General features: G+C 33.9%; 1 protein-coding gene across 21 annotated transcripts in view; it reads left to right on the top strand.

Moving 5' to 3' along the window:
• LOC141404308 (uncharacterized) overlaps positions 1–12219 on the top strand; it is a 1008861-nt gene that overhangs the window by 567814 nt on the left and 428828 nt on the right. For all 21 annotated transcript variants that reach the window (XM_073987798.1, XM_073987800.1, XM_073987780.1 and 18 more), the window contains one exon: positions 7753–7910. In XM_073987798.1, the coding sequence (XP_073843899.1) occupies positions 7753–7910 (158 nt within the window). The remainder of the gene's footprint in view (positions 1–7752; positions 7911–12219) is intronic.

A 12219-nucleotide genomic window follows, 5' to 3' on the forward strand; every position in this document is an offset into this window, starting at 1 on the left:
TTATCTGAAATAATAACTGTTTGCAAATTTTGACCATTCAGGTTTAAGACAGTAATTACAGAAGTATTGCAAACAATCTGTAAACAATATGTTCAAAACTATCATGGACTTAGCCGTATTAAAATAGCTCACGACAGCGCTATCCCACTTGTTCAAGTTAGTGTTTATATCATTTTTGTGTCACGCTTACTAAAATTATGTATATTAATTGAAATAATACATTTTTGAAAACTTTGTGATGACCGCGATCATTCAGGGAAAACAATCTGTAAACAATACGTTCAAAAATATCAAAGATACCAGATTTCCTTAAAAACATTGTGGGGGAGGACCACCGTTCACTACTCTTACCCGTATAAAAACAGCTTACGACAGTTCAAATTAATTGAAACAATACATTTTTGAAAATTTTGGGATGACCGCGATATTTCACTTCCGCGACGACCATTCAAAAATATATATTGCCTATTTTCACCACCGGTGTTCCCAGTACATTATCTGAAATTTTCAAGAAAATCTATTCAGCCGTTTTTGAGTCTATTCGGAACATACAAACATACAAACATACAAACAAACAAACATACTAACATACACACATTGCCTTTTATATATTAGATAACTAGTTGAACCCGGTGCGCTTTGCTACCCCGACTTAGATAAAATATAATGGAATGCTTTTTTAATATTTTAACATATAAATATAGGAGATATGAAGGCGTTCTCTACCCATTCAGGGCTGTTTTGGAGCCTTTTCGACTATAAGTATTCCTACGGTAGATATATACTCTTACAGTATTAATTTCTCTTTATTTGTACAGATTGGGTTTGGAGTGAATAAAATTAAGAATAGAACCAGGTTTAAGAACCTTATTAACATATTGCGATATCTTAAATTACTCTTAGGGCAACTCCCACACGTATTCATAATTTTTACTCAAATAATGATTTAGTTATATCATACTAGCTGACCCGGTCCGCGTTGCTGGCCCGTTGTTTGGGTTCTCCGTGTAAACTTTAGTTATCTATCCAGCATTGATACAGCCATAATTAGGCATCCCTCTAGAAACTTCATAATATAAATCAATGTTTTGACATAAATTCCACGTAATGGTATCCCCCAAATTTAAGATATAAAATCTCTTTTATTATACCCTTCACCATAAATTGACAGTTTAAAGCACTTTGTGACCCACATATAATGATCGGTGCACGTCAATTAACATTGCTATATATTGGATTGTTGGTCTCGGTTGGGGTCGTAATTGTTAATGCAGAGAAATGTCAGTATAGGTTCACGTTTTGATATAGCTCCCATAGAACGGTACCGGCTGATTTTCGCTATTTTTGAGGATTTAACATCATTATCACACCGAAATGGCTAAAATTTGGTTTTAATGTAATTTCAAGAGGAGAGCATAAATATTCGTATCGACCGTAAGACTTTTTATTTGCGCTCGGTATGCAACAGTTATAGGTTCACGTTTTGATATAGCTCCCATAAACCAGTACCTCCCGATTTTCGATAGTTTGGAGATATAGTCACTTTTGGGGGTCGTAAACAGTCTTGCAGGGAATTTTCAGTATACGTCCTCGGTTTGATATAGCTCCCATAGAAGGGTGGCGCCTGATTTTCGCTATTTTTGGTGGATTTAACCTCTGGATAGTGACATCTCAAGTTATCGGGATTTTACTGTATTTCAAAATGAGGAGTTGATCGCGCTATCCCACTTATTGTTTAGTGTTCAGCGTTTATAGCATTTTTTAGGCACGCAAAATTATGTATATTATCTGAAATAATAAATGTTTGAATATTTTGTGATGACCGCGATATTTCACTTCCGCGAAGACCATTCAGTGTCAAGACGGTAATTACAGTAGTATTGGAAACAATCTGTAAACAATACGTTTAAAAATATCATTGACTTAAAAAAAAATTGAAGGAGAACCTCCGGTCACTACACTTAGCCATATTAAAATAGCTCACGACCGCGCTATCCCACTTGTTCAAGCTAGTGTTCATATCATTTTTGTGTCACGCTTACTAAAATTATGTATATTAATTGAAATAATACATTTTTGAAAACTTTGTGATGACCGCGATCATTCAGGGAAAACAATCTGTAAACAATACGTTCAAAAATATCAAAGATTTCTGATTTTCTTAAAAATATTGTGGGGAGGACCACCGGTCACTATTGTTAGCAGTAAAAAACAGCTTACGACCGTTCTAATTAATTGAAATAATACATTTTTGAAAATTTTGGGATGAATACGATATTTCACTTCCGCAACGACCATTCAGGGTCAAGACAGTAATTACCATAGAAATGCAAACAATTTGTAAACAATATATTAAAAAGTATCTTGAATTTCGCGGTTTTCTTAAACAATTTGTGGAGAGGACCACCGGTCACTACACTTAGCGGGATAAGAAAAATAGATTACGACCTATTCTCAGACCTAAGAACTCCACATACAAAATTTCATAAGATTTCCCAATCGATTTTTCGGAATTTCTATATAGTGACATCTCATGTTATCGGGATTTTACTGTATTCCAAACTATGGCGTTGACCGCGTTATCCCACATATTGAAGCCAGTGTTATAGCGGTTTTGTAGTCACGCTTACTAAAATTAGGTATATTATCTGAAATAATACATTTTTGAATAATTTGGGATGACCGCGATATTTCACATCCGCGACGACCATTCAAAAAAATATATAGCCTATTTTCACCACCGGTGTTCCCAGTACATTATCTGCAATTTTCAAGAAAATCTATTCAGCCGTTTTTGAGTCTATTCGGAACATACAAACATACAAACAAACAAACATACTAACATACTAACATACACACATTGCCTTTTATATATTAGATTAAAACATTATTCTTAAGAAGTCTCTCAAATATATAATATTTAAAGCTGTAGCCTTGGTCAATTCCTTCTCAACTATAAGTACTTGTGTATATAATGATGACTTCTAAGTATCTTCAAAATTTCATTGAAATTGGACATACGTAACAAAAACATGAAAATATATATGGGAGCTATATTCCGATCTAAACAGATCTCGATATTATTTTGCACATTTATTTTTACACCAAATCCCGTCTCACATTCCAAATTGCAATGAAATTGAACATACATAACATGTTTGGTGCACAAAATGCAGGAAATCGTCCGAAAAAATATATGGGAGCTATATTCAAATCTGAACCCATTTCGATATAATTTGGCACCAAATTCCGTCACACATACCAAATTTCAACGAAATAAATAGGAAATCGGCCGAACATATATATGGGAGCTATATCCAAATCTGAACCGATTTCGATATAATTTGACACATTTATGTCTAGATCAAACTGCGTTAGACATTCCAAATTTTCGGCGAAATTGGACATACATAGTGTGCTCGGAGCATAAAATACAGGAAATCGGCCGAAAATATATATAGGGACAATATCCAAATATGAACTCCTTTTGGATATAATTTATCACATTCATTTCTATACCAAATTCCGTCACACATTCCAAATTTCATTGAAATTGAACATAAGTAGCGTGTTTGGTGCATAAAATACAGGAAATCGACCGAACATATATAAGGGAGCCATATCCAAATTATAACCGATTTCAATATAATTTTGCACATTTATGTCTAGACCACACATTTCACATTTCAGCGAAATTGGACATATAGAGCGTGTTTGGTGTATCAAATGCGGAAAATCGGCCGAAAATATATATGGGAGCTATATCCAAATCTGAACCGATTTCGATATAATTTGGCACATTTATTTCTAGACCAAGTTCTGCAACACATTCCAAATTTCAGCGAATTTGAACATATATGGCGTGTTTGGTGCATCAAATGCGGAAAATCGGCCGAAAATATATATGGGAGCTACATCCAAATCTGAACCGATTTCGATATAATTTGGCACATGTATTTCTAGGCCAAGTTCAGTCACACATTCAAAATTTGATTGAAATTGGATATAAATAGCGTGTTTGGTGCCTCAAATACATGAAATCGGCAGAAAGTATATATGGAGCTATATCCAAATCTGAACCGATTTCGATATAAATTGGCACATATATTTCTAGGCCAATATCCATCACACGTTTTAAATTTCATCGAAATTGGATATATATAGCGTGTTTGGTGCATAAAAAAAGGAAATCGGCCGAAAATATATGTATGTGGGAGCTATATCCAAATCTGAACCGATCTCGATATAATTCGGCACATATATTTCTAGGCCAATATCCATCACACATTCTAAATTTCAGCGAAATTGGAAATATATAGCGTGTTTGGTGTATAAAATAAGGAAGTCGGCCGAAAATATATGTGTATGGTAGCTATATCCAAATCTGAACCGATTTCGATATAATTAGGCACATATATTTCTAGGCCAATATCCATCACACATTCTAAATTTCAGCGAAATTGGACATATATAGAGTGTTTGGTGCATAAAATAAGGAAATCGGCCGAAAATATATGTATGTGGGAGCTATATCCAAATCTGAACCGATTTAAATATAATTTGGTAAATTTATTTCTACATTAAATTCCGTCACACATACAAAATTTGGAGATTGTATCTGTAATAGTTCTAAAGATATTTGCATACAAAATCTAAATTTTTTGGATCAAAGCGAAATTTCAAAAAATTATATAGCCTATTTTCATTCCAGGCCATGTAGCAATGTACCCTAAAAATTTCAGTAAGATCTGTTCAGCGGTTTTCGAGTCTATAAGGCACAAACAAACGAACAAACAAACAAACAAACGTACAAACAAATTTCAATCTAATATATAAAAGGCAATGTGTGTATGTTAGTATGTTAGTATGTTTGTTTGTTTGTATGTTTGTATGTTCCGAATAGACTCAAAAACGGCTGAATAGATTTTCTTGAAAATTGCAGATAATGTACTGGGAACACCGGTGGTGAAAATAGGCTATATATTTTTTTGAATGGTCGTCGCGGATGTGAAATATCGCGGTCATCCCAAATTATTCAAAAATGTATTATTTCAGATAATATACCTAATTTTAGTAAGCGTGACTACAAAACCGCTATAACACTGGCTTCAATATGTGGGATAACGCGGTCAACGCCATAGTTTGGAATACAGTAAAATCCCGATAACATGAGATGTCACTATATAGAAATTCCGAAAAATCGATTGGGAAATCTTATGAAATTTTGTATGTGGAGTTCTTAGGTCTGAGAATAGGTCGTAATCTATTTTTCTTATCCCGCTAAGTGTAGTGACCGGTGGTCCTCTCCACAAATTGTTTAAGAAAACCGCGAAATTCAAGATACTTTTTAATATATTGTTTACAAATTGTTTGCATTTCTATGGTAATTACTGTCTTGACCCTGAATGGTCGTTGCGGAAGTGAAATATCGTATTCATCCCAAAATTTTCAAAAATGTATTATTTCAATTAATTAGAACGGTCGTAAGCTGTTTTTTACTGCTAACAATAGTGACCGGTGGTCCTCCCCACAATATTTTTAAGAAAATCAGAAATCTTTGATATTTTTGAACGTATTGTTTACAGATTGTTTTCCCTGAATGATCGCGGTCATCACAAAGTTTTCAAAAATGTATTATTTCAATTAATATACATAATTTTAGTAAGCGTGACACAAAAATGATATGAACACTAGCTTGAACAAGTGGGATAGCGCGGTCGTGAGCTATTTTAATATGGCTAAGTGTAGTGACCGGAGGTTCTCCTTCAATTTTTTTTTAAGTCAATGATATTTTTAAACGTATTGTTTACAGATTGTTTCCAATACTACTGTAATTACCGTCTTGACACTGAATGGTCTTCGCGGAAGTGAAATATCGCGGTCATCACAAAATATTCAAACATTTATTATTTCAGATAATATACATAATTTTGCGTGCCTAAAAAATGCTATAAACGCTGAACACTAAACAATAAGTGGGATAGCGCGATCAACTCCTCATTTTGAAATACAGTAAAATCCCGATAACTTGAGATGTCACTATCCAGAGGTTAAATCCACCAAAAATAGCGAAAATCAGGCGCCACCCTTCTATGGGAGCTATATCAAACCGAGGACGTATACTGAAAATTCCCTGCAAGACTGTTTACGACCCCCAAAAGTGACTATATCTCCAAACTATCGAAAATCGGGAGGTACTGGTTTATGGGAGCTATATCAAAACGTGAACCTATAACTGTTGCATACCGAGCGCAAATAAAAAGTCTTACGGTCGATACGAATATTTATGCTCTCCTCTTGAAATTACATTAAAACCAAATTTTAGCCATTTCGGTGTGATAATGATGTTAAATCCTCAAAAATAGCGAAAATCAGCCGGTACCGTTCTATGGGAGCTATATCAAAACGTGAACCTATACTGACATTTCTCTGCATTAACAATTACGACCCCAACCGAGACCAACAATCCAATATATAGCAATGTTAATTGACGTGCACCGATCATTATATGTGGGTCACAAAGTGCTTTAAACTGTCAATTTATGGTGAAGGGTATAATAAAAGAGATTTTATATCTTAAATTTGGGGGATACCATTACGTGGAATTTATGTCAAAACATTGATTTATATTATGAAGTTTCTAGAGGGATGCCTAATTATGGCTGTATCAATGCTGGATAGATAACTAAAGTTTACACGGAGAACCCAAACAACGGGCCAGCAACGCGGACCGGGTCAGCTAGTTTTATATATATAGATTCAATATTTTCTTAGTCTTAATTTCTAGTTCATTTGTTATTCTGTCAGACAATTTTGGCCGAGCAGAAACTATCAACATATTTGGATACGTACATTTTGACATTTCTGATTGAGTTTTTGAACAAATTTGTATTAGAAAGCAACTTATGTTGTAATATGAAGCCTGGGTTATAGGAAATTTTCTAAGTCTTTTAGTCCAGATTTATTGCTGTGGCGGAATAATAATTAATAACATGATAATCTGCTAAGAAATCGACGTTTAACGGTAATAAACTTAATTTAGAACACTCTTTGATGACTTTCCAAATTTAATTTTATGATTTTTGTCAAAAAAATTACTTGCATATTTTGCATATTTTTTGCATATTTTGCATATTTTTTGCATATTTCGTGCATATGCAAAATATGCAAATATGCAAAAAAATAAAAAATATGAGCCTGTCATTGCATTCAGTTTTCTTCAAAACGAATTTTGGTCCAATCAGAATTTTCGTATCTTTATTAATAAAAAATATGCAAATATGCAAAATCCGATGTCTAATAATGACTAATGGATCCGAATTTTTGCTGGTGTATACCATTGTGACTACTGAATTTGCTGAGCGTGGACACATAGATATTGTGAAATTAATGTTTTTTGCTTTAACATATCCGACGACTATCTCAATGTCTTGGCATATATTAGATTGTGCTTAACTTGACACCAACTTGAGAGACGTAGGGTATTAAAAAGCAAACATGACACAATGTAAAGTGGTAAAATGAATATAATTTCATGACATGAAATTGCATGAGTTAACAATCAAAACTTTATACTTTACATAATAATTCAGTGAGAATTTCTCTCTACATATACATACGTATATCTATATTGTATGATGATTGATGTGGTTGGAAATCTTTTTCTTTAAACAATTCAATGTCAATATTTGAATTAATTATTCAGTCATAATAATAACACTTATAATTAAATGTTTTTTTATTTCATTACAGCTTATCGTACAATCAAAGGTGAAAAAGGTGATCGTGGCCCCAAGGGACCACCTGGCGATAGTATACGTGGCCCACCTGGACCACCAGGTCCTGCTGGTCCTAAGGGTGAACCAGCATCTTTTCCACCTTTTGTCGATTTTTCGGGAAGTCCTGATGCGGTAAGTTAACACATTACATAACATTATTATCCATATTTAATCTATTAGTAAAATATGAACTTAAATATTGTTAATATGAATATATCGATTATGAATAAAAATCATCATTAAAAGCTTGATTGACTACATCAAGCTTTTAATGATGATTTTTATTCATGGAAAATCTAGTTTAATTGTATTTTTACTTTACATTAATATAAATGAAACATGTTTCTACATATTCGGTTTTCATTTTATGGCTTTGTTAATGGGTTATATTTTTCTTGTTGGTATATTAATATATTAAATACCAACCAACATGTGTTAAGTTCCAACGGCTGTTCACTTACTTTCTTAATTATAAACGTAATATTATGTTTTGGTTTTCTTTAAACAATAACAATTCCATAGAGTTGTTAAATTTTTAGCACTTTAGAATATTGTTTATTTGGCTTAAAAGAAGAACAAAATACTTTGGTAGCGACAAAAAGGAAATTTTACAGCAGGCGTTTTTTATTGAATAACTTTTGATCTAAGCAAGATTTTTTATTTAATTTTGGTATAGTTTCGTTACTAAATCCTATTTAATAAACAAATAAATAATTTGTAGAATATCTTCAATATAACGCTAATTTGTGTCGCTTACATCTTTTTCGCTGTCACGCAATCAGACTAGCAAGATAAGAAGTGGCGGTTACGTTAAAATTTTTTTTTTTTTTTTAAACAAATCATTTTCAGTGTAGTTCACATCTACAATTCAAAAACAAAGTAACTTTCTTTTATAGCAAGTATTTATTCGAAAAATTATAAGATTAAAACGTATTTCTTGTAATATAGTCGAATAACTACATGGTACGAGTATGTTAATGCGCAATTTTGATGTTAGCGACAATTCGCTGTCAACTAAAAATGTAAACAAAACAAAAAGGGCGCTTACATCAAAATTATTTTTGCTCTAGTTTCGTAACTGCCCAGCAAACCAAATGTCGGATGTCCGACATACCGGAACAATTTCGGAAGCAAAATTTCGCTGTCACGCAATCCGACTAGCAAGATAAGAAGTGGCGGTTACGTTAAAAATTTTTTTAAACAAATCATTTTCAGTGTAATTCACATCTACAATTCAAAAACAAAGTAACTTTATTTTATAGCAAGTATTTATTCGAAAAATTATAAGATTAAAGCGTATTTCTTGTAATATAGTCGAACAACTACATGGTGCGAGTATGTTAATGCGCAATTTTGATGTAGGCGACAATTCGCTGTCAACTAAAAATGTAAACAAAACAAAAAGGGCGCTTACATCAAAATTGTTTTTGCTCTAGTTTCGTAACGGCCCAGCAAACCAAATGTCGGATGTCCGACATATCGGAACAATTTCGGAAGCAAAATCGTTCAGGTTTCGTATCGATTTCTATACAATTTTTCGTAAGGAAATTCGTTCAGATTTTGTTCCGATTTCGGAGAAAATGTCGGAAGTAAATTTCCCTTCGAATACGCTAATGTTTTTCTTCCGATTTCGTTACGAATTCGGATCGATATGTCGGATATCTCTAACAAGCAACATTTTAGTTTGTTGTCGAAAAACAATATGGTTGGTTATAAAATTCGCATATACGATTTTTAAATATTTTAAATATAAATGCAACAGATAATAATCTTAGCTAGTGCTCATAGACTCAACATATTCGTACACAAGGTTTACATTGTTCTACTATAACTACAAAAACATAACAGTGAAAATCATTAGATACGTTTGAAATTACGATCTTCCAATAAAAAAGAAAAATTTATAATAAAACAAGTAAAAAAGCATTAAGTTCGGCCGGGCCGAACTTTTCATACCCTCCACCATAAAATATTCATTCCCGTCCCCAACTTTAAGTGAGTATGGGCCTATGTTGACAGTTTTTGATGGGAGCCTTTAATGTCAAATAACTCCTAATTCGGTTAAAACATTTAGCTAGAATCCTCAAAATATCGAAAATAGGTACATAACGTGGGAACTTCAAATGTCATTAACAGCTAATTCGGAGGTATCTGGGCTATATGAGAATATGAACTTAAATGAACAATTTTTGTTGCAGAATTTTTGTTGACTTTTAAATTTCAAATTACAGAAAGTTCGTCCAAAAAATAAAGCTAAGGTACGGAAAATCGGGAGTTTTGTTTTGGGGCTATACAAGAACATGGACCTACGTTCGGTTAAACATTTTAAGTAAAAGTACCGAAAATCGGGAAGTATCGTTATAATGGGGCTATGTTGAAAATTGTTGATGCAGATGTGTGGTGACCACTACAACCTTCAAATGTCAAATTACAGTTAGTTCTGTTAAAAATTGTAGCTAAAATTGCCAAATTACTGAAAATTGGGAGGTACCGTTACATGGGAGCTATATACGAACATTTGATGGAGAGGTGTTGTGACCACTAAGAACTTCAAATGTCAAATTACTGCTAGTTCGGTTTAATATTGTAGCTAAAATCATTAAATTACTGAAAATCGGGAGTTACCGTTATATGGGGGCTTTCTTGACAATTTTTGGTGGAGAGGTGTGGTGACCACTAAGAATTTCAAATGTCAAATGTTCAAATTACAGATAATTCGGTTAAAACCTGTTGGTAATATTCTCAAAATACCTGAAATCTTACCGCTTGATTTCATGGGGGCTATTCTAAAACATGGACCTATGTCCACTAGTTATATAAATTTATTGACATTTAAGAACCCTAAATGTCAATTGATAGCTAAGTCGGTCTGAAAATGCAGATAAAAACGTCAAAATGCCGTAAATCGGGGGTACCGTTATATGAGGGCTATACCAAAACGTGGACCTAGTTCCACAACTTATGTTACATAAGTTTAGTTACACTTAAGAACCCTAAATGTCAAATTGTAGCTAAGTCGGTCTGAAAATGTAGATAAAAACGTCAAAATACCGTAAATCGGGGGGGGGGGGGGGGGGGGGGGTACCGTTATATGGGGGCTATACCAAAACGTGGACCTATACCCGCAAGTTTTGTCACATAAGTTTATTGACATTTAAGAACTTCAAATGTCAAATTATAGCTTCATCGGTCTGAAAATGTAGCTAAAACCGTCAAAATACCGTAAATCGGGGGGTACCGTTATATGGGGGCTATACCAAAACGTGGACCTATGTCCACAACTTTTGTTATATAAGTTTATTGACTTTTAAGAACCCTAAATGTCAAATTATAGCTACATCGGTCTGAAAATGTAGCTACAAACGTCAAAATACCGCAAATCGGGGGGTACCGTTATATGGTGGCTATACCAAAACGTGGACCTATTTCCACAACTTCTAATATATAAGTTTATTAACACTTAATAACCCTAAATGTCAAATTATAGGTACATCGGTCTGATAATGTAACTAAAAACGTCAAAATACCGTATATCGGGGGGTATCGTTATATGGGGACTGCACCAAAACGTGGACCTATGTCCACAACTTTTGTTATATATGTTTATTGATACTTAAGAACCCTAAATGTCAAATTATAGCCAAATCGGTCTAAAAATGTAGCTAAAACCGTCAAAATACCGTAAATCGGGGGGTACCGTTATATGGGGGCTATACCAAAACGTGGACCTATGTCCACAACTTCTAATATATAAGTTTATTTACACTTAAGAACCCTAAATGTCAAATTATAGCTACATTGGTCTGATAATGTAGCTAAAAACGTCAAAATACCGTATATCGGGGGGTACCGTCATATGGGGGCTATACCAAAACGTGGACCCATGTCCACAACTTTTGTTATATAAGTTTATTGATTCTTAAGAACCCTAGATGTCAAATTATAGCCAAATCGGTCTAAAAATGTAGCTAAAACCGTCAAAATACCGTAAATCGGGGGTACCGTTATATGGGGGCTTTACCAAAACGTGGACCTATGTCTACAACTTTTGTTATATAAGTTTATTGACATTTAAGAACCCCAAATGTCAAATTATAGCTACATCGGTTTGAAAATGTTGCTAAAAACGTCAAAATACCGCAAATCGGGGGGTACCGTTATATGGGGGCTATACCAAAACGTGGACCGATATAGCCCATCATCGAACTTGACCTGCCTGCAAACAAAAGACGCATTTTCCCAAAATTTCGGCGTCCTATCTCCGTTTTTGTGGATGCTAGAGTGATTACCACAGACGGACGGACGGACGGACGGACGGACGGACGGACGGACGTGCTCAGATCGACTTAGAATTTTACCCTGATCAAGAATATATATACTTTATAGGGTCGCAAATGAGTATTTCAATGCGTTACAAACGGAAAAACAAACTTAATATACC

The sequence above is a fragment of the Musca autumnalis genome, unplaced genomic scaffold (assembly GCF_047663935.1).
Source record: "Musca autumnalis isolate F117 unplaced genomic scaffold, ASM4766393v1 scaffold_4, whole genome shotgun sequence".
Taxonomy (NCBI): Eukaryota; Metazoa; Arthropoda; class Insecta; order Diptera; family Muscidae; genus Musca; species Musca autumnalis.